Source organism: Cetorhinus maximus, chromosome 2 (genome assembly GCF_964194155.1).
Source record: "Cetorhinus maximus chromosome 2, sCetMax3.hap1.1, whole genome shotgun sequence".
In the NCBI taxonomy this organism is placed as follows: Eukaryota; Metazoa; Chordata; class Chondrichthyes; order Lamniformes; family Cetorhinidae; genus Cetorhinus; species Cetorhinus maximus.
In genome coordinates this window covers 226142667-226164414 of record NC_135880.1, presented here as the reverse complement: position 1 = coordinate 226164414, position 21748 = coordinate 226142667, and the positions used below count along the sequence as shown (strand labels likewise).

The 21748-nt window shown below is 40.4% G+C and overlaps 1 protein-coding gene across 3 annotated transcripts in view; it reads right to left on the bottom strand.

Moving 5' to 3' along the window:
* Positions 1 to 1514: 1514 nt before the first annotated feature.
* ddx6 (DEAD (Asp-Glu-Ala-Asp) box helicase 6) overlaps positions 1515 to 21748 on the bottom strand; it is a 35371-nt gene continuing 15137 nt past the window's right edge. For all 3 annotated transcript variants that reach the window (XM_078533250.1, XM_078533255.1, XM_078533240.1), the window contains 11 exons: positions 20955 to 21059; positions 20211 to 20340; positions 18473 to 18619; positions 16895 to 16989; positions 15147 to 15269; positions 12224 to 12352; positions 10576 to 10692; positions 9706 to 9769; positions 8878 to 8979; positions 7825 to 8017; positions 1515 to 6704 (listed from right to left, as the gene is read on the bottom strand). In XM_078533250.1, the coding sequence (XP_078389376.1) occupies positions 7842 to 8017; positions 8878 to 8979; positions 9706 to 9769; positions 10576 to 10692; positions 12224 to 12352; positions 15147 to 15269; positions 16895 to 16989; positions 18473 to 18619; positions 20211 to 20340; positions 20955 to 21059 (1188 nt within the window). In that variant the 3' untranslated portion in view covers positions 1515 to 6704; positions 7825 to 7841. The remainder of the gene's footprint in view (positions 6705 to 7824; positions 8018 to 8877; positions 8980 to 9705; positions 9770 to 10575; positions 10693 to 12223; positions 12353 to 15146; positions 15270 to 16894; positions 16990 to 18472; positions 18620 to 20210; positions 20341 to 20954; positions 21060 to 21748) is intronic.

Genomic DNA, 21748 nt, shown 5'->3' with positions numbered 1-21748 from the left:
CAAGCTAGTAAATGAAATCATTGTTGTACAAAAAAAGTAAACATATACCTGTCACAAGGGGGAAGAAGTCTCATTGCAGATCCATCGTGACATAAACAAAAGGCTACCACTAGCAAACTCCAAAGCTTCAGAGCCATAGTTAATGGAGTTTGCAGACAGCGGGTCTCAATTAATGCAGCAACAGTGAGAGATCATGAAGCAAGAAATTAAAGTTAATCTCAGTGCAAAGGTCCAAATAATCAAGCATCTGAAAATAGCTCAGCAAAAAAAGGGAGGAGACATCACTATTCTCAAAGTTCAAAGTAAACAACTAACAGCATTTAAAACTAAAGGCTAAGTTTGCCTTTCATTGAAAAAAGTACAGAATTCACATTCACAAAATCCTCAGAAGTTTTGTGTTTCATTAAAAGTTATCTTTGTGAAAAGCTCTAATGATCAGTGTTCAGTTTAGTACTGAGCCAAGTTGCAGGTCTGTACCGTTCCATCTTGGTGTAAGCACTACACCAGGCCACTGGGGTCATGGTGGAGAAGTGGGGATGCGTGCCTCTACTTTGTCACCATGTGGTGAAACCTGCTGGAAACATACACATAGGTAAGATCCGACTCAGCAGTCACCCCAACCAACCAAATTACTGACACTCATTACTGCAATGGCCAGAGAGCAAGAGACGGCACATTCAGGAAGTGAGAAAAAAAAGAGCTGCTTCAAAATAAAGCACACCAACATGGAATCTGCCAGTGCTCCATCGTAATGGCCAGTTGTTGGCTAACCAACCAATCGAAATTGACAGGCGCTGCAACACAGAATCCCAACAGGTACTCTCAAACTACAGCCCATAAACCACATGCAGTTCCTGACAATTGCCAATCAAGCTAATTTTACTCAGATTTCATTGGTCTGAGGATTTGGAAAAATTTGTTGCTTCATGTGTTGTTACCTAAACTTCAAATCAGAATAGAAATCTATTCGTATCAGAGAGATGTTTTTGGTTCATTTGCATCTAAGTTTCACATTCATTTCCCCCAACACCTAACCCTCAGCCCACCCACCAGCTGTTCTAGAGGAAAATGTGCAAAAATAAAAGCTTGCCCACTCCTAGCCAAGGTGGTCTTAGAAATGAAAGATGTGTATGCAACCTCAAAAAGGGGTGTGTGTCATCAAAACCTGGGCAATTGCACAATATTAAGAATTGGATGGAGAAAAAGGGGTTGCCACCTTCAATTTACACAGCAGTCATCAGACAGTGAAACACCAAGATGCTCCAAAGGGGGAGCAATGGAGCAAGAGGTAATCACTGATTAGGAAAAGTGACCAAAGGCACTGTTAAATTTGCTGGGGAAAAGGATAGAGAGATAGTAAGATCAGGAAAGACAAGGTTCCTCTAGGCAGCAGGTGCTACATCGCTCCAGCAACTCACCCGAAATACACATTTTCATGTGCAAGTTACACACACATATTTAGAAAACTGCATGAACAAAGATGAAATCTAAGCACAAATACACACAAATTCCAGTTTGATTCCAGTGAGCTTTATTTAAATGAACAAAATGCAACTCTGTAGCTTTCTTTGAACAATCTCTCAACTCATTCTGAATAAGCATCCAAATCATTTCACAACCGGTCCACATAGCATCAGCCTTAAAGAAAAGTTCTGGTTTGAAAGTAAAGTTTTTTTTGCTCACTGGAATATTGAGCCAATTACACCCATTATAGGGAACCAAATCTGTGTGTTCTATTTAAATAGACTCTTTTGATTTGCAAGTAACACTATTCACTTTAGTCAAGTGTTACCATTTAACAGTCCTAACATTTCAGTGTCCTTGATGCAATGGGTTTAGATTATGCTTTTTTTTTAAGCCACCAATTTAAGAATCTTTGCTCAAATTGGGGAAACTTAAGGTTCTTTTCTTGAACACTGAAATGGGACGGTTTGTCTTTAGTTTGTTTTTAAACCCAAGCCCCTTGCCCTCCCCCTTTGGTAAAGATCCATATGCATATGGCATTATTTGAACTCTGTTCAACAACCCACAACCCTGACCAAACCCACCCCCCGCCCCCCACCCCAGAGGACTACATCTGCACAATAAAAAGGAGTTCCATATTGCCCCCAGGAATCACACCCTCAACCCACCCTTCAAAGAGAACTAAAAGGGGGAAAAAAAGACACATGATGTCCAATTATCCAAGTCAAAATTACTGACCCTGCATGGTGTCAATGGCCATTAACAAAACTGGCTTGATGTCACCTGGCCATACTAGGCAGACATCGAGGTTCCATTACCTAGTGGGATTATATATCTTCACCATTAGAACGGTCAGGTTTTGAATTATTCAGTTTTCATGCAGATGAAGTCCTCTAAACAGCAGAATCATCCACCCAACTTCCCAAACAAAAATAGAATGAGATGACTCAGTCACCTAGTGTGTGAAGGGCTCACTGATGATACTGCAAGCCAAAGTTTAGCTGCTTCACACATCAGAAATATGCCACGGAGAACAAGGGGAAAGATGCTCTCATCTCATTCCATATTAAAAAGTTTTGGCCCTTCCCAAAAAAAATCCTTGTTATATTCCCAGAAGCCAGTTACCAGTTATGAAGAACTTAGTGAATAGCTACAGCACAACCCTTTTGTGGGATTATCCCATTGTTAAAAAGATGCTCCTTAGTGAAGATAAAAGGTTGTTGCTCTTCATTTAAGAAATATCTTTTTGAGCTGTATACTGACCAAGTTCTTACAGCAGTTTGATGTAGGCACCTGCTGCTATCTGCCTACATCACTGGCTTTTATAGTTAGAAAGTCATTGCTAAGGCAGAGATGCGATTACACACTTGACTCAACAATGGAAGCTACAAAGCATCTTTCCCTATCCAAAACAAAATTTGCATACTCCGGCATAGTCTTACCATCCCCAGATAGCCACCAACACCAGAAGCCATCAAGGGGATAGTCTAGTTAAATGCCAACCCTTCCAGGAGAGGCCAAGAATTAATACTACTACATATTTTCAACTTTATCTGTGCTTCGGTAGGGATCGCTAAACCATGGCACCAGGCTTGTTAATGATGGCAGTGTGTACGCTCAAAGTCCAACACAAGCTTTGCGTCTGATGTGCACACTGCCGTCGGCTCTCTATTTACAAGACGGGAAGTGAGTGTGTGGAACGATCCCTTCACCTTTTATCCATGGATGAAGAAAGCTGCAGCACAAGAGCAACATGCTGCTTTTGGTTAATTCCTTTGCTTTCACCTGCACCCCCCTAACCCCCACCTGCTGCAACCATAACTGCTTTTACATGGAGTACCTGCAGAACTGGGGGTGTTTTCATAGCTAGTATCCGTGCTCAAGTCTGTTAACACAGCTTTCTGCTACTGACACTTATCTTACAGCATTTTAAATCTTGTAAACCCTATAATCTCTGCACATTAACAAAACGGAATCTGTCAGAGAGGCACCTGCACATACCCAGAATTCCACTCCTCAAAAGTGCAAATTTGTTAAACTTAAAATGCTGATTAACAAATAGTTGGCAATATAATGCACAAAATGTTCATTGCACTCCAAGTGCAAAGTGCCTATTTATGCATGCATTATACTTAATATTGGATTCTAGTCCTGAAAAATATCTGCACTTTCCACAAACCGATCCCCAAATATTTGTGAAATGCTTGCTCACTTCACAGAACAGAAAGGAATTAAATGCTGGAAGAATCCAGTGGTCCATCACGAAGGCCCCATACAACAAAACCAATATGAAATTTTAGGAGAATGTACCACCACCAATCCAACACCCCAACAAGCCAACTCCAAGATTTATGGACTTTTGGGTGTTTGCCAGTGGTAAATAATTATAGTAAGACTTAAGCTTAATACTATAGTTTGAATGCATTAATTTCTTTCAAGGTGTTCAAATTACAAATTGCTCCCTCCTCAAATACACAAGCTAGTGGAAAATTCCATAGGGGTCACAGAATCTGGTCCTCGACCAGCCGTTTATTTCAGAACTAAAAAGAATTCTTCCAGCTATCATTTTGCATTTAGATCACAAATTATCTTAAGTTTGAGTGCAGAGGAGTTGACTGGAAGTACAGGTGCCTCCAAGACAGCAGTTACTCAGGCTGAAGGTTACTAGCAATCTTTTCTGTCCATTGCTTCACACTGCCTGTACATCAGGCCAATCTACCAGCACACTGTGAGGGGCACAGCTACAGGCAACAACATTTTTTAAAAAACCAATTACAGGTCACTTGTTTACCACAATTAAATGAGCTTAATACAGCCCCAATGTGTCAAATTGTTTACTTTCTTTAAATCTTGAAATTCAAATGGTGATGGAGTATGGAGTATAAGTGTAACATACCCCTTACTGCCCAGGGAGAACCTTGCTTAAGATACAATACCATTACCAATGCTTAAAAGGGTTCAAAAGTAGAGGTAATGACATCCAATCTTTTCAATAAGTTACACAGACATGGTTAGACTTTGTCAATAAATCAAACCTTCAAATTATTTTCGCATAAAATACACTCCAAGAACAGAATGCGACTTGTGTGCATGCACACACTGGATTGATGGGGGGGGGGGAATGAATAGTAGCTTCACAAGTCCAAATAAAATCATTCTAGGAGTAAATTTGTTCCAGAGGTCTGATTTTTTCACATTAACATGAATAACCATGTTTCAGAACTACTGATGGCTGTACTTGGTATGCTGGAGCTACTTTTGCATTAGTCCCCATTAAATGACGGGCAGTCACAGCTGTGATTTCATTTGTCAACTGGCTCACAATAAAACAAATAAACTATCAGCTGCACTGACCACGTGGTCCAAATTGCATTAACTTTTTATTTCAGAGTGAAGCAGGCCTCTCTGCTGCATTCAATGATGTCAACTGAAGGTGGGGCTACTTCAAAAGTGTCACTACAGAAAGTATGGAGAAAGACAGGACAAATGGGAAATTTTTCTTGTTTTGTTACCTCTGTTTCAACAATCAAATGTGAACCGCAGGTACACTAGAACAGTGTCTATACAAACCATGAGGGCAGAAGTAAGATTTCAGTGAAAGGCAGGATAGTCAAATAAAAAGAATGGGTAGTCAGGCCACCTTTATGCTCAAAGTGAGAGCCAAGGTCTGGGGAGAGGACTGAGGCAGCTATATAGTGTTAGCAGCTGTTCTTCAATCCCTGCAGCCATACTTAATGGTTTTCATTCAATTTGAGGCTCCCGCTAGCATCTGTTTGCCCTGGGAATACACTATAGGGCAACAGCTAGCTTGGTGATTTAAATGTTTTCTTCTTGCTTCGTTGCAGGCAAGTACCTTTAGGTAGGCGTGCGCACAGAGTGGATGGTGTTATATAACACTTTTTATTAAGGGGCATTTCATTACCAAGTATTTGGGGTCAAAAGGGTTAAGTATAGTCACTGTATCCAAACAGTTCAATGCAGGAGGGAGATGATGCCATTTCAGCTACTTGTATCTGTGTTATCAACTCCCAATTGTAAGTTGCTGGATGTCTTTTACACTATATGAACAGAAATCAGCTAAGATGCTGATGTTGTATGCAACAGTGCCCCTCACAGCTTTAGCTTCACACCAACATCCTACCCATTCCCTTCCAGCCCTAGTAACCAATATTTTTTTATATCAAAGGTAACAAGATGATAGAAAAAACCTATTTACATGTTTACAGGTGTATACACATCAATCTTCTGTGGGACACACTTCATCTTGCTGCCAGAAGGAAAATGGATGCCTGTGTTTAGAAGTCCCCGAGTCAGAGTGTAGTTGCTGCAGAACAGTCTACATTCAAGTCTAAGGGGAGGTACGGGTGGGGGTGGGGTTCTTTAGTGTTCTGCTAGGGTCGTGCTTGGAGTCTTCTGGCCAACCTCCGCGAAGAAAACAAAATTAAAAATGCACAATGCAAGCTTTCCTTCTGAGCGCAAAGTCAACAAAATTAGCCCCACCATATTTAACATATATACATCAAGATGACATCTCATCTGGAGTTCCAGCTCAACTTCTCCAAGGAAAATAGTCCCCTTCAAAAATTAAAATATCTAAAAACTTGCAGATTTTTCTTTCTTCATCCCCCACCCCAGCCCCCCACCCCAATACATTCCATTTTACTCTCACCAATGGAAAACAGATGAAGTTAATGTCACATAGCCCTCCCTCCCACCCGACAAAAATAAGTGACAGATGGCTATAATCTAGGGATGGTATTCATATGGTCCTGCATCACCGTAAGGCACTTTATACAAATACCATAAAAACTTGGTAGCCTAAGACTGATGAATATGTGCGCTGGGAGAAGTTGAGAAGCCATCAGATGAATATCCTGGCCAGTGGCTTCAGCAAAAATGGAAGGGAAAAACGGAGGGGGAAGGAAGGAGAAAAGGAGGAGTCAACAAAGTGTGCTGTTCGCTGTTCAGTTCAGCTCTTCAGTGCCGCTTAGTCTAGAACCCCCGTGCCAGTTAGTGCAATAGTTGTCCACTCCCTGCACACAGTGCAAACCATTGAGCTCAGGAAGAAATGGTCCTTCACAAAAATCAGGGAACTACACTTTGTGTCATCATCAAATGAAGGAAAATAATGATGTTGTCTTAGACAAAGAAAAGAGAAGGGTATCCCCAAGAAATGATGTGTTCCAGAACAGGCCAAAAAAAAAAAAAATTCTTCAGTTTCTGTATCCCGTGATTGGTGCCTGCAGATATAAAAAGAAATGGTTAGAGATCCAATCACAGCATTAGCACAGTGCTCATTTAAAAAAAAAAACCCACTCAACCAATTGTTTGAAAATAACATTGTTCGCCCCATCAAACTCCAGTCAGCTCCCATATCTCCATCCTAGCTTTCCTCCAAATGAAGAGATGCAAAAGTCTCTAGTAGTTCTTAGTGTCACAAGGCTGCGTGTTACATGGCTAGATTGGGTCACTGGTTTCCTGCCCTATACCCTACTAAAGAAAAACCGCCCCACTTCAGTCATCAGGATTTGAAACTAAAGGAGTCCAACTTCAACTATAACTCGAGGCCCCAAACTAGTACTGCTTAAAGAAAACTTCATAACTCTTGCACCTACAATTAGCTGCCAGGATTCGCACGTCTGTTGAAATGGCTGCACATCATCCTCCAAATGACAGTTCACCACAGCAACATAACCACGATCATAGTGCCCAGTGATCGTTGTTAGGAAGCACTTGTGTGTGGACAACTGGACAAGATGAGATCTGACATGCACATCACATCTTTCATCTCTTGGTAAGGAAGTCTACCAGTGTTACACAGTTAAGGCGGCGATAGAGAAAGCTACCAAAGGCTGCTGGTACACCTGGATAGGTCAGCTGATAAGAATGAATGAGAAGAAATCAGATTTTTCCTTTGAAATGCAAATGCTACAAAAGTTAACCAATGTACTTGGATAAATCATGAGATCAGTTCAAGTGGAGATCCATTTCAAACTCTTCATAGATTTTTACAAAATTAAGTGTTCATGAACTGTTTTCTTCCCTCCTTCTTCCCCACCTCCCATCTTCCGAGTTATGACATTTAAAGTGAACAACGATTTCCCAAATGGGAAATTCCCAATCTTGGTCATGACAGGTAAGTCATCTGGCATCACAGGATCAGGAACTTGCCCCAAAATGGACAGCTGGAAAAACAAAATCAGTCTATCCTGCGCTGCTGATGATTTATGATATGGGACTGACAAAGACTCCAAGGTTTCAAGCCTGCCCTTTCAGCTGGGGAAGGGGTATGCCTCCGGGAAGACTTCAAGAACCCTTACCCAGTTTAGAAAACTTGGTAAAGCTTCATTGAGTACTCACCAGCTTTGTTTGCAGTGTTACTGTTTGTCCTCCCCATCTGGCTCACTGTGGTACTCTGCAACATACAGACTCTTGTCAATGCTCCCAGGGATGGGCTTGATCTCTGTTCCAAGTTGCTCCTCAATGGCCTTCAGATTAAAGCGATCATCGTACGTGATGAGGTTGATTGCCAGGCCCAGATGGCCAAACCGTCCTGCAGACAGAAACATTTAAACATATTTTAGATGGCTTGCATTAAAATAGCCAGCAGTTGAAGTTTACAACATATTTTCCATTCTAGGGTACAGCAGCATAGTGGTTATGTTGCAGAATTATAATCCAGTGGCCTGGACTAATAATTCCATGACTAGTTTAAATACCACTCCAGCAGCTGGGGCATTTAAATTCAGTTCATTAAATAAATCTGGAATAAAAAGTTAATATCAGTAATGGTGACCATGAAATTACCAACATCCTTTAGGGGAGGAAATCTGCTGTCCTTAAACAGGCTGGTCTATTTGTGACTCCAGACCACAGCAATGTAGTTGACTCTTAACTGCCCTCTGAAATGACCCTAGCAAGCCACTCAACTGTCAAGGTGGTGGTTTACCACCAACTTCTCAAAAGGCAGCCTATAAAAGAAGCTAACTTTGCCAGTGGTGCCCATATCTCGTTGGCAAATTAAAAATCCAAACATACCATCCAGCTGAAAAACCCTATCCAAATTCCATTTTTTTTTTTTGCATGTGGTTCTGGGCGCAGTATTTTGGAAGCACCAGAAGTGTCAGAGAGGAGATATGAGGAGATATTTTAACTCTAAATTAATGGGCTTTGAGAAGGTTAAAAATCAGGCCCATTGGGTTTACACATTTGAACTAAGTTATTGCTGGAAATCACCAAAAGCACAGGCAAATACTTTCCAAAGGAAGGAAAAGGTTCAGCATCAGAAGGGGAAAAAAGAGGATATGCCCTTCCGTGCACAATCACCCTCAGCGTGTGGCAACCTGGGAATGGACTGCAATCTCGAGTTGATATGGCACAGGGAAAGGAGGAATAAATAGGGTTTACCCTCACCTGATCTGCCAATGCGATGTAGATAGGTCTCTGCAATCTTTGGGAAATCAAAGTTTATTACAACATTCACAGCTTGGATATCAATACCACGAGTGAACAGATCTAGGAAAAAAATACATACATTCAGGTGAAAAATCTGATTGTAAATAAAAAAAATCTATTTCCAAAGAACAATTGGTTCCATTGCCTATAAGTAAAACACTTCATTACATAAAACCCTTTAGGAACAGGAAATGGCCACTTGGTCTAACACCCAAAAATGATACCTAATCAATCGCTTTGCCTTTCCCTCCAAGGGTATGTCTAGTTGTCTCTAACTCAACTGCACAATTTGCGTGGATGGGATTTCTTACTAACTTGCTAAATCGCTAACCAAACTATAGATGAACACAAAAGTTAACAATTACTCAATTTCCAAGATTTAAAAATTTTATCCTCTAGGTTTTGAAACTATAGTCTGTGTAAATCCATCTGCATCAAGTGGCTTGTCATCCCCTTTCTAACATAATTAATTTTTGTCTACATACCTAAGTGGCTGAGAAGTGTTTTAAATCGTCAAAAATCCAATAGGGCCCATATCCATGTTATTCTCTTGAAGCAGTGTACCTTAGGCAACATCAATTATCATCCTCACTCCACTGGGAGATGTGACTGGAAGGATTATTCCTCCCTGAAGATTTTTCTTCCTCTGACTGAAGGCCCATCCAATCCAATAGTATGTGTCGTATATTATAATGCAACATACAGACCTACCTAATCCAAGAACAGCCAAACAAATGCTCAGCCTTGCAAAGTGAAATTGAACATTTCTAAAAATTTAGTACCTACCAGTGCAAACCAAATTACGACACATTCCATTTCTAAAATCATGGAACACACGGTTACGATGTTCCTGTCAAAACAAAAATTGACAACTCATTTTACCAAAAGAACTGTTCATTCTTTACAATAATCCTCAAGATCATGTGCAAAATGAGCCACACTGTTTAAAAAACAAAAAAAGAGTACTTTTGTAATCACTGCCAGTACAAGGGATCTAACTTGCATGCAATGACCAGAGTTATGTCAATTCTATCTATAAAGGAGTACAGAGACAAGTTTTCAACGGCTTTTGTCCCTCTCCCCCATCCACCCACCAAAAATACAAACAAGCTCTCACTTGCAATAACTATTCAGCAACTATAGAGCAAGGAAAGATAGCGACTCAACTTTAAACATCCCATGGTCAAATAACCTCCCAACACTCAATGTCTACAGGCTTAAAGGCACTGGGTAAGTACTTGGGGATAGCAGGTGCCTGTGGAACAGCAGCCCTATAAAAATTTAACTCTTGTCCAAGAGCAAAGAGAGCAAGTGGTAAAGGAGGAACAACAAATTGAGTTACTTGGAGCATATAATTTCATATTTAACTTCTTAGGTTTCAGTCCAGTTCCAGGTTAATAGAAAAAAGGTCCTCAGTTAAAAGTGACAAAGAAAATAAGAAAAAAAAGAATGAAGCAAATACCCTCAAAAATACAAAGCTCATCAGTGGGACTATAGCTATGGAGTGACCCTATATAAATACACCAGGAGATGGAGTGGACAATGGGTCTTACCAACATTTTTCAAAAAAATAGTTAAGTGCATCAGGCAAATTCACAATATTTTGTCAATTCTTGAGGAGTTCCTTCACTCTGCAAGTTCTTTCTTTAAACTCACCTGCCTCATTTTAGCATGAATGTAGAAACAAGAGTAACCCAGCTGGGAGATTTTCTTGGCCAGCAGCTCCACTCGCTGGGAGGAATTGCAGAATATAATTGACTGGTTAATCTGAAGCTAAAAGTAACAAAAAACAGTAATACAATTAATTTTCATGTAAACAAACCCGTTTATACATGCCCTGCTTCTTCACCCCAACCCAACTGCCCCCTTCTTATTCAATAATGAGTTGACGCATGCAGCTTGATTTGGGGCTACTCCTGTGCTGCTCTTTAATGCAATGGCTGGTGGACAAAAGTGGAGAATATTGATCTGGCCTTAAATGTTCGGCATCACCCTCATATCACAATAGAGCTTCCATCATAAGGTCTATGCTTACACAATATTCCGTACCATTCACAACTTCTCAGATACTGAAGCAGTCCATGTCCAAATGCAGCAAGACCTGGACAATATCCAGGCTTGAGCTGACAAGTGGCAAGTAACATTCGCACCACACAAGTGCCAGGCAATGACCAACTCCAACAAGAGAGAATCTAACCATTGCCCCTTGATGTTCAATGGCATTACCATTGCTGAATCCCCCACCATCAACATCCTGGGGGGGGTTACCAATGACCAGAAACTGAACTAGCCATATAAATACTGTGGCTACAAGAGCAGGTCAGAGGCTGGGAATCCCTGCGGTGAATAACTCACCTCCTGACTCTCCAAAACCTGTCCACCATCTACAAGGCACAAGTTAGGAATATGATGGAATACTCTCCACTTGCCTGGATGAGTGCAGCTCCAACAACACTCAAGAAGCTTGACACCATCCAGGACAAAGCAACCCACTTGATTGGCACCCCATCCACAAACATTCACTCCCTCCATCACTGACGCACGGCAGCAGAGCAGTGTGTACTATCTACAAGATGAAGTGCAGGAACTCACAAAGCCTCCATATACAGCACCTTCCAAACCCATGACCACTATCATCTAGAAGGACAAGGGCAGCAGACACATGGGAACACCACCACCTGGAAGATCCCCTCAAAACGACTTGGAAAAATATCACCGTTCCTTCACAGTCACTGGGTCAAAATCCTGGGACTCCCTCCCTAACAGCACTGTGGGTGTACCTACACCACATGGACTGCAGCGGTTCAAGGCAGCAGCTCACCACCTTCTCAAGGGAAATTAGGGGTGGACAATAAATGCTGGCCTAGCCAGTGACGCCCACATCCCATGAATGAATTAAAGTTCCCCTGCAATTCCATGATATAGGATATTTATAGATATCACTGTAGATTCACTGGGTCACCTGCCACCACCACAAAGAATTTAAGAGTCACAAAAAAACTAATTCTCCTTTAAAACTGACAGGCTGCTGCCTCTGAGACATTACCAGAGGTTTACAGATCATAACAACAGCAGAACTCTGCTCCTCTTCAAATTGAGCTGAGACACCCACCGGAATAGGATCCAACATCTCATCAAAAGGATGGCACTTCTGGAATGGAATCTCGCTATAATACTGGAATGTCAGGTTGCATCGTGCATTCAAGCCTAGAGCACCTGCTTCAATTTTAGCCTTTAAAATGGCTGAAGATCAGGCTAATCTCTTACTACATGGTGCTGAAAACCCCACTGATGCAGTTCTTACCCTAGAGAAGAGTGTGTTGAGACAGTGCACTTTCTGCCGCTCTGTAACGTAGGCATAGTACTGGGTTACTCCTTTCAGTGTCAGCTCTTCCATCAGGTTAATTTCATATGGTTTCTGCAAATGTGAATTCTGCCAAGAGGACAAGTTAGTGCATCATTACACAATACAGTTTAACCACTCAAAATTAGTCTCATGTATGTTGTAATAATGCAGCTCGAATCCAGATCTCAAACAAGTTTTAACATAATTTCACCTCAAAACATCGAGAAACTTGACAGGCCTAATCACTGCTGGGCATTGTCAGCTAAGATTTTACACGGTCTCACAACACAGAAGCACTACAATTAGTTGCATGTAGCACCAAGTGTGGTAATGACCCAAAAGACAGCTTCTCACCTTCAATGGCCAAATCAGTTAAAGGGACTACATTATTTTAAATTCTTCATTTTCACTTGTTACAAGATACTTGAAAATCAAAAGATAAATGGGAGTGAGGAACTTAAAACCACCACCAGCACCAGGGAAAAGATGCTGGAAAAGCTAGAGGCTGAGAAGTCTCCAGGACCAGATGGCCTGCCCCTAGAGTCTTAAAAGAAGTGGCTGCAGAGGTAGTAGATGCATTGGTTATAATCTCCCAAAAAATTCTTTAGACTCTGGAGGGGTTCCCATGGATTGAAATGTAAAACCTATGTTCAAAAAAAATGTAATGTAAAATGTAAAAGCAAAAAACTGCAGATGCTGGAAATACAAAACAAAAATAAGAATACCTGGAAAAACTCAGCAGGTCTGGCAGCATCTGCGAAGAGGAACACAATTAACGTTTCGAGTCCGTATGACTCTTCAACAGAACTAAATAAAAAAAAGTTCTGTTGAAGAGTCATACGGACTCGAAACGTTAACTGTGTTCCTCTCCGCAGATGCTGCCAGACCTGCTGAGTTTTTCCGGGTATTTTTATATCTGTCAAATGTAAACTGTTAGAATCTATTAATAAGGTTATAGCAAGACACTTGGATCATAATCTGATCAGGCAGAGTCAACATGGTTTTATGAATGGGAAATTCTGTCTAACTAATTTATTAGGGTGTTTTGAAGTAAGTGGATAAAGGGGAACCTGTAGATGTGGTGTACTTGGATTTCCAAAAGCATTTGATAAGGTGCCACAACAAAGGTTACTACACAAAATAAGAGCTCATGGTGTATTAGCACGAATAAAGGATTAGTTAGCTAACAGGAAGCATGTAGTAGGTATAAATAGATTTTTTTTGGGTTGGTAAGCTGTAACCAATTGAGTGCCACAGCTATCAGTGCTGGTGCCTCAACTACTTACAATCTACATCAGTGATCTGGATGAAGGGACCAAATGCATCGTAGCTAAATTTGCCAACACCACCCAGATAAGTAGGAAAGTAAGTTGTCAAGAGGAGATCAAGGGTCTGCAAAGGGATATAGACAGATTAACTGAGTAGGCAAAAATTTAGCAGTTGGAGTAAAATGTGGGAAAACGTGAACTTGTCCATTTTGGCAGGAAGAATGGAAAAGCAGTATACAATTTAAATGGAGAGAGATTGCAGAACTTGGTGGCACAGAGGGATCTAGGTGTCCTGGTACATGAATCACAAAGTTAGTATGCAGTTACAGGAAGTGATTAGGAAGACAAATGGAATGTTGGTGTTAATTGCAAGGGGGATGCAATATAAAAGTAGGGAAGTTTTACTGCAGCTTTATGCTGCATTGGTGAGACCATATCTGGAATATTGTGTACAGTTTCAGTCTCCATATTTGAAAAATCTGCATTCCAAACAGTGCAGAGAGAAGGTTCACTTGACTCATTCCTGGGATGAAGGGCTTTTCCTCTGTAGAAAGGTTGAACAGATCAGGTCTATACCCATTGGAGTTTAGAAGCATGGAAAGTGATCTTATTGAAATATATAATATCCTGAGGGGACTTGACAGGGTAGATACCAGGAGGATGTTTCCTATTGTGAGGAGACTAGAAAGAGGGGACACAGTTTAAGAATAAGAGATTTCCCTTTTAAGAAAGGGATAAGGATATTTTTCTTCTCTGAGTATGTTGTTAGTATGTGGAAATATCTTCTTCAGACAGCAGTGGAAACTGGGTCATTGAGTTTATTCAAGGCCGAGTTAGATTTTTTGATAGATAAGGGAGTCAAGGGTTATGGGGTGCAGACAGGAAAGTGGGGTTGAGACCACAACCACATCAGTCATGATCTTATTGAATGTGGAGCAGGTTGAAGGGCTGAACGGCCTACTCCTGCTCCTAAATCCTATGTTCCCATGTCACAAATAATGCCACGCAAGTATAATTTGTTGTAGAAACCATAGAGTGCACTGCACACTCACAGAGAAAGGTCCATAAAATATGCCTGTAACCAGTTTTAAAACAATGCCAGCTTCAAACAAAAAGGAACACAGGGAGTCTAGCAACAGCACAGATATGTGAGGAATTATGATCGCGTATCAGTGGAATATAGTTGCTTCTAAGTATCAAACTTTCCAAAACAAATGTACATGGCCCTGATGAGATAAGAAAACTAACTATACTGGACCACAGGTAATAGTTAATTATTTCTGGACAAATGTTCTTTCAGCACTATGGCACAAGGCAAATCAGAGCCTAATTTTAGTTTCAATGCTATTTGTACTTAGTGATTTAGGTGGGTGAGGGGGCAGATGGTGAAAAGACAAAGATTTTATAATCGTGCTCATCGGTCTCCTAATTTATCTGGAGGGGAGGCAGGTGGCTGTGGTCCCTCTTCCTGTGCACTTCTTAGCAACTGAACCAGAGAGATCCACTCATCAGATGGGAGTGGAGGGGGCAGCAGCGAGGGTTAACATGAAAAGTTCTGTACAGTGCAGAGGCACATTTTGTTATCTGGGTTGTTCCAAGTGGCAAATTCTTACCATAAATTTCTGTACACTGAGTGGGAACGTGGCAGAGTAAAGCAAGATCTGTCTGGTTCTTGGTAATGTAGAGATTATGTCCTCCATCATCTGCACAAAGTCCTGTGACAGCAGTTTGTCTGCCTATAGGAACAGTCAGGAAAAAAGTACTGTTAAATAGCCAGCATTACGAAACAGATTTGCTCAGTTAGACCTTTAGATGAATGTACAAAGAAGGATCAATTACCCATAATTACTTGGGGGCGTATGCGCACACGTGACTGAGCGAGTGAGTGGGAGCTTAACATCTGACCAGCTGCACAGCTCCTTCTGGCCATTTTAAAAACAGTATTTGCATTCACTTTGGTGTAGGTCTCCCAAGCTCTTAGTTGCAGGTAATGTGCACAACAGGGAGACCTGAGGAAATCTTATTCTCAAAACAATATCCACAGGGCAGCTGTCATTTCAACTGGTATATTTGAAAATCACTTCCGGACGCCTTTAGCAGAACATAGGATTTAGGAGGTGCAGGCCATTCAGCCCTTAAAGCCTGCTCTTGCATTCAGTAAGATCATGGCTGACCCTTTCTGTCCCCAATAACTAGATGCCCTTGTCATTCAAAAATCTGTCTAATGCAGCCCTGAATAAATTCAAGGACCCAGGTTCCATTGTTCTCTGGGAAAAGAATTTCACATACTAATGACCCTCAGAAAAAAAATTCTCTTCATCTCAGTCTTAAAAGGGAGACATTGCATAATGTGTCCCCTAGTTCTCATCTCCCCCATTCTCCTGGTATCTACCCTATCAATTCCCCTCAGGATAATTACATAGTTCAATAAGATTGCCTCTCATTCTTCTAAACTCCAATGGATATAGGTCCAACCTGTTCAACCTTTCTTCATAGGATAAGTCCTTCATCCCAGGAATGAGTTGAATGAACCTTTTCATAATTGCATTAGCAGTTCCATCTTTTTTCAAAAAAGGAGACCAAAACTGTACAGTATTCCAGATGTTCTCACCAATGCCTTGTACAGCTGCAGTAGAACGTCCCTACTTTTATATTCCACTCCCCTTGCAATAAATGCAAGTATTTCATTTGCTTTTCTACTCACTTGCTGTACCTGCATACTAACCTTTTGGGATTCATATGCCAAGACACCCAGATCCCTCTGGACCACCCAGTTCCGCATCTCTCTCCATTTAGATAGCACACTGCTTTTCTATTCTTCCTGCCGAAGTGGACAAGTTCACATTTTCACCCATATACTCCATCTGCCAAATTTTTGCCCACTCATTTAACCTGCCGACATCCTTTTGAAGACTCTCAATCCCCTCTGACAACTTACTTTCCTCCCTATCTTGGTGCAATCAGCAAATTGAGATACCATATATTCGGTCCCTTCATCCAAATCATTGATGCAGACTGTAAATAGTTGAGGCCCCAGCACCAACCCCTGAGGCACTCCCGCTAGTTACAGCTCGCCAACCCAACAAAGACCCATTTAACCCTGCTCTCTGCTTCCAGTTAGCTAATTAATCCTTTATCCATGCTAATACGTTATGCCTACACCATGTGTTTTCATCTTGTGTTTTCATCACCTTTGACTACCATAAAACAAATAAATTGCATGTGCACTTTAGTCACAAGTACAAAATCACCCTATACCCAAAGTCATTACTAAAAAGGGAAAGCTAAAGGGATTTACAATGTTACAAAAAAAAAACAATTGCTTCAATTTAATAATGGCACTATTTAAATGTTACATTACCTCATCTAATACAATCATCTGTATGTTGTCCACTTTAGCCAAGCCTTTCTTAATCAAATCCAGGATTCTTCCAGGTGTGGCAATCACCACATGGACTGTATTTAAAGAAACAAAATAAACACATTTTAAGTATACAATATCTGTCAAGACAGATCGAGAACAAGGTGAATAAGTGATGCACTGTTTCATATAAATTTAAGTGCCCAACAGCAAAGATGAAAAGTGGGCTATGAAATTAAAAATTAGATGTCTCACTGTGGCCTACTGTGGATAGCATATCAGCCTATAATTCTTCACAATTGAGGTGAATATTTATTGCTTATCATCACATACTTTAAGAGGAATTCTGCCTCTTGGCTTTGAGATAAGGTTTGGCAGTTAAGACAGAGCCTGTAATCACAGCAGCTGAAGTGGGGGTTGGGAAAGGGCAGAGGGCACGCAGAAACAAAAGTTAGAAAAATATTAAACTAAAGATATTTTGCATGATTCAAAACAGCTATTGAAAGCAACAGTATGTTTTACTGTTAATTTGCCCTATTTATACACTGATTATACAGACAATGGTGATCTACTGGTTATATTTTTACCCTGGCTCAACTGCACTAACAGTACATTTTAATCATTCAATACTGAGTGTGCTTTCAGTATCAGAAAGATACATATTACAGTTACTGTTTCAACTGCAACCCAAGGTTCTTAAAATCAAAAAGGCATCAGTAGAGTTTTTAAAATAAAAGTTGTTGGTTCAAAAATGGAGAAACTGGGATTATGCTTCATTGAGTTTAAACCTTTCCTACCCAGAATGGATATTTTCAGGGGAAATTTAAAATTATCAAAATTCTGTGCAGATGATAGAAGGGAACCCAACACTAATCTGTTTCTCTAGCAGTAATTTCTCCTACAGGTGACTCAATTGTTAGCACTCTCTTCAGGGACAGAAGGCTATGGGTTCAAATGCCACTTGAAGACTTGAGCACAAAAGTCTAGGCTGAACTTCCAGTAGAGGCGGCATTGTTCTCTCCAAGGTGGCTTTTTTCAGATGAGAAATTAAACCAAGGCCCTGTCTGCCTTCTTAGAGGTTGACGAGCGATTCCATGACACCATTTCAAAGAGCAGGGGAGCTATCTGCAAAGTCCAGGCCAATGTTTATCCCTCTATCAATACTACTAAAATAGATTATCTGGTCATTATCACATGCTATTTGTGGGAGATTGCTGTGCACAAGTTGGCTGCCACATTTCCTACATGACAATGATAACTACGCTTCAAAAGTACTTCACTGGCTATGGAGTCCATTGGGATGTCTGGTGTTTGTGAGAAGTGCTACAGAAATGCAATTTTTGTTAATCCCATTTCAAGTTTACAGCTGCCAAGTTACAAGGGTAATCCACTGGCATCTCTTCCTACAGAAAATGAAAGGTGAATCTGTTGTTTTGACTTTGGGAGATCTCAGTTTACACGAGGAGATCTACTCTAATACTGAAATCTAGATAACTGCATTTCTGCAGTGTAATTGTATTTACTGACAAAAGGGGTCAGATCAGATATACTACGTCTGATATTGGGCTACACACTCACCAGTCTCATCGAGCCTCAGAATGTCATCCCGGAGATTGGTTCCTCCTGTGGTAGCCATCACTTTCACACCACCCATGTGCTTGCTGACTTGGATACAGATCTGACTGACTTGCAGTGCCAGCTCTCGGGTAGGCACAATCACCATAGCTTTAAAAGCAAAAAATAAAGCTGGGTTAGTTATCTAATGTGCTACCTGCATTGATATGTGATAAAATTATGGAGACATTCACCTCTGCAACCAAACTTCCAAATGTATCATTCTTGCAAAAAAAAAGTCACTGTTAATTCCAACAAAGGGAACTTAAATTTAATGGATTTCTTTTAAGAGTTTATATTAGAGTTACTTCCAAAAAAAAAAAAGTAAATAAATAAATAAATCCACATTAGGGTCCCAGTTCAGGGGTAACCACTATCTATATTGTGGACAGATTCCAGAGAGGCCTATTTTTAAAAAGAAAAATTGCATAATCAACCTTAAAGCCAAGATGTGCCTTGGTCACAATGCCTTCTGTATTGCCTGGGAAAAGTACGGTTAGCCAGCACAGAAACTGCTTCAATAGTTGGCATAGGTGGCCCAAAAAGGCAGCGGTCAAAAAGGGGGTCTCTTTCAGCATCCACAGAACCAACCCTTTGGATCTCAGAACTTCTTGGGCCAGCATGCCAGTGTTAGCAGCAATTCTAGTTGTCAGCCTTAGCTCTGGCAGAACACACACCACTAAATTAGAAGGTTGTGGGTTAAGTTCCACTCCAGAGACTCGAACACATTATCCAGGATAACACTTCAGTACAATTCTGAATGAATGCTGCATTGTCAGAGATTCTGCATGAGATAGTGAAGAGTCTGCTCCCTCCAGTGAACATATAAAAAAAAAAAAACTTTTTTTGACAGCACAGGGAAGACTCTCCCCATGTCCTGGTCAATATTTCTTCGTCAACCAACATCACCAAAAAAGAGATGATCTGTTGATTATCTCACTGGTATTTGTGGAATTTTACAAATTGTTTGTTGCATTTCCCTACACCTCAAAATTACTTAATTAGTTTTGGCACATCCTGAGGTCATTAAAGACACTATATAAATGCAAGTCCTTTCCCCTCACAAGAAGCTTACTGATATGCAACAATGAATTATCACTGGCGCATTTTTTTTCTCTTTTCCTCTAATGTAGTACTCCCTTCACCCACTGCAATAAAAAGGTTTACATTAACACAAGAAAAACAGATACAATGGAAATACAAACATATGTACAAGCCCCTTTGGAAGCTTCAAGAAACCAACTTTTTTTTAATTCAAGAATGTTCAATACATACAGGAAATAAGCAGTTCAAGGCTAGGAATTAAACCTGCCATCTTAGAATAGAGGCCAATACTTGCAGCAAGTAACTAATGGATCCATTTCAGTGCTATCACCCAGTTGTGACATTACTCATTTGTGACTTCAAATTCCTGATGGTTCCAAATCATGTTGGAATGAGGTTCCATATCAAATGCTGGAATGGGGATCCATACATGCCAAAAATCCACACATATCCAAGCTAAGTGGACACAACGCACAGCTCCAAAATGAACTAAATATTAAAAGTTACCCTTTTTAAAACCCATGTCCAACAGTAAAGTTCAAATTCTTTCCTCCTCTTTCCACCCCATCTACCCAAATTTTAAACATAGCTATTTTTGGAATAATTGGGAAGATTGAGAAAAACAACTATTGTCAATTATGAACATAATCATACAAACCTTGAATACAGTCTCTTTTCAGGTCCAGCCGTTCAAGTAATGGAATGAGGTAGGCTCCACTTTTACCTGTTCCGTTTTTGGCTCTGGCCAATATATCCCTGCCAGACAATGCAATAGGAATACTTTCCTCCTGAGAAACAAAAATCAGCAGAATATCAAATTAAATTGAAAACACTTTCAGAGGATTTGGTTGTCACTGACCAGGCCAGCATTTGTTGCCCATCCTTAACTGCCCTTGAACTGAGTGACTTGCTAGGCCATTTCAAAGGGCAGTTAAGAGTCAATCACATTGCTGTGGGTCTAGAATCACATGTAGGCCAGACCAGGTAAGGACGGCAGATTTCCTTCCCTAAAGAGCATTAGTAAACTAGATGTGTTTTTAATGACAATTGATGGTAGTTTCATTGTCACCATTATTGAGATTAGCTTTTCAATTCCAGAATGATTAATTAATTTTTATTAATTAAAATTAAAATTACACCAGCTGCTGTGATCTGAATCTACATCCCCAGAGCATTAGCCTGGGCCTTTGGATTGTTAGTCCAGTGTCATTACCACCATGCTACGATCGCCCCACTTGTGACACCTTGGCAAAAAGGTCCGTTATCAAACAAACTTATGTAGCTTACAAATAGGACAAACATATTGGACACACTAAACACAGCACTAACCCAGTTTCTACTTCCTTAGCAAAACCTTCCAAGATTCTGTTAAGCATACTACTGCAGGGAAATGAACACACACCTGGATTGGAGACGGTTTCTCCCAGCCCATTTCAAAAATGCCCATCAGCAACTCGCGTTTCAAACAGTAATCTTCAAATTCATTTCCTTTTGTGGCCGTTACATCCTAAACAAAGTCAAGACGACAGAAGTGAAAAGTGAACCACAGACATAGTGCAGTCATCAACACACCTTGCTGCAAAACCTGTAAATGGAAAGAACCATATTTTGTCATTTACAATTTTGACTGCTTTATCTATGGCTAGAGAGAGTGTAGCTACCCCAACCTGCCTCTTCTGATTAAAAGTATTATTAAGCAAGCTAAACACAGGGTGGAATGAAAGAGCAGCATTTGTCAGTGACATGTCAAAAACAAAAACAATGCAACCGCATCACTACATGGTCTGCATAAAGCTACTAGTTTCCAAAAGTAAATTTCACATGCTTCAACACAAACTATACATCCACCTAGGTCTATCAAGTGAACACCATCCAAATTTTTAATACATAATCTTGCCACTACAAACAGCAATGCCAAATTCACAGCCACTTTGTTCAAATCGAAAGACTGAGTTTCCTCTGACAGTCGCTCCAGGCAGTGAAGTGGAAAAACTGAACAAAACTACACTAGTTTTACAAAGGGATTTTGAAGGTCAATAATTGAAATTTAGGCTTGCTAAATTTGAAGTAATCAAAAATCCTCTGATCATTTGATTGTTTATCTTGAGTATCTTATTCATTTAGAACTGTTCCAGTATCAAATACTCCATCTTCCCAATTTTACTTAAAACAGGTTCAGGTGAACGTTCTGTATGT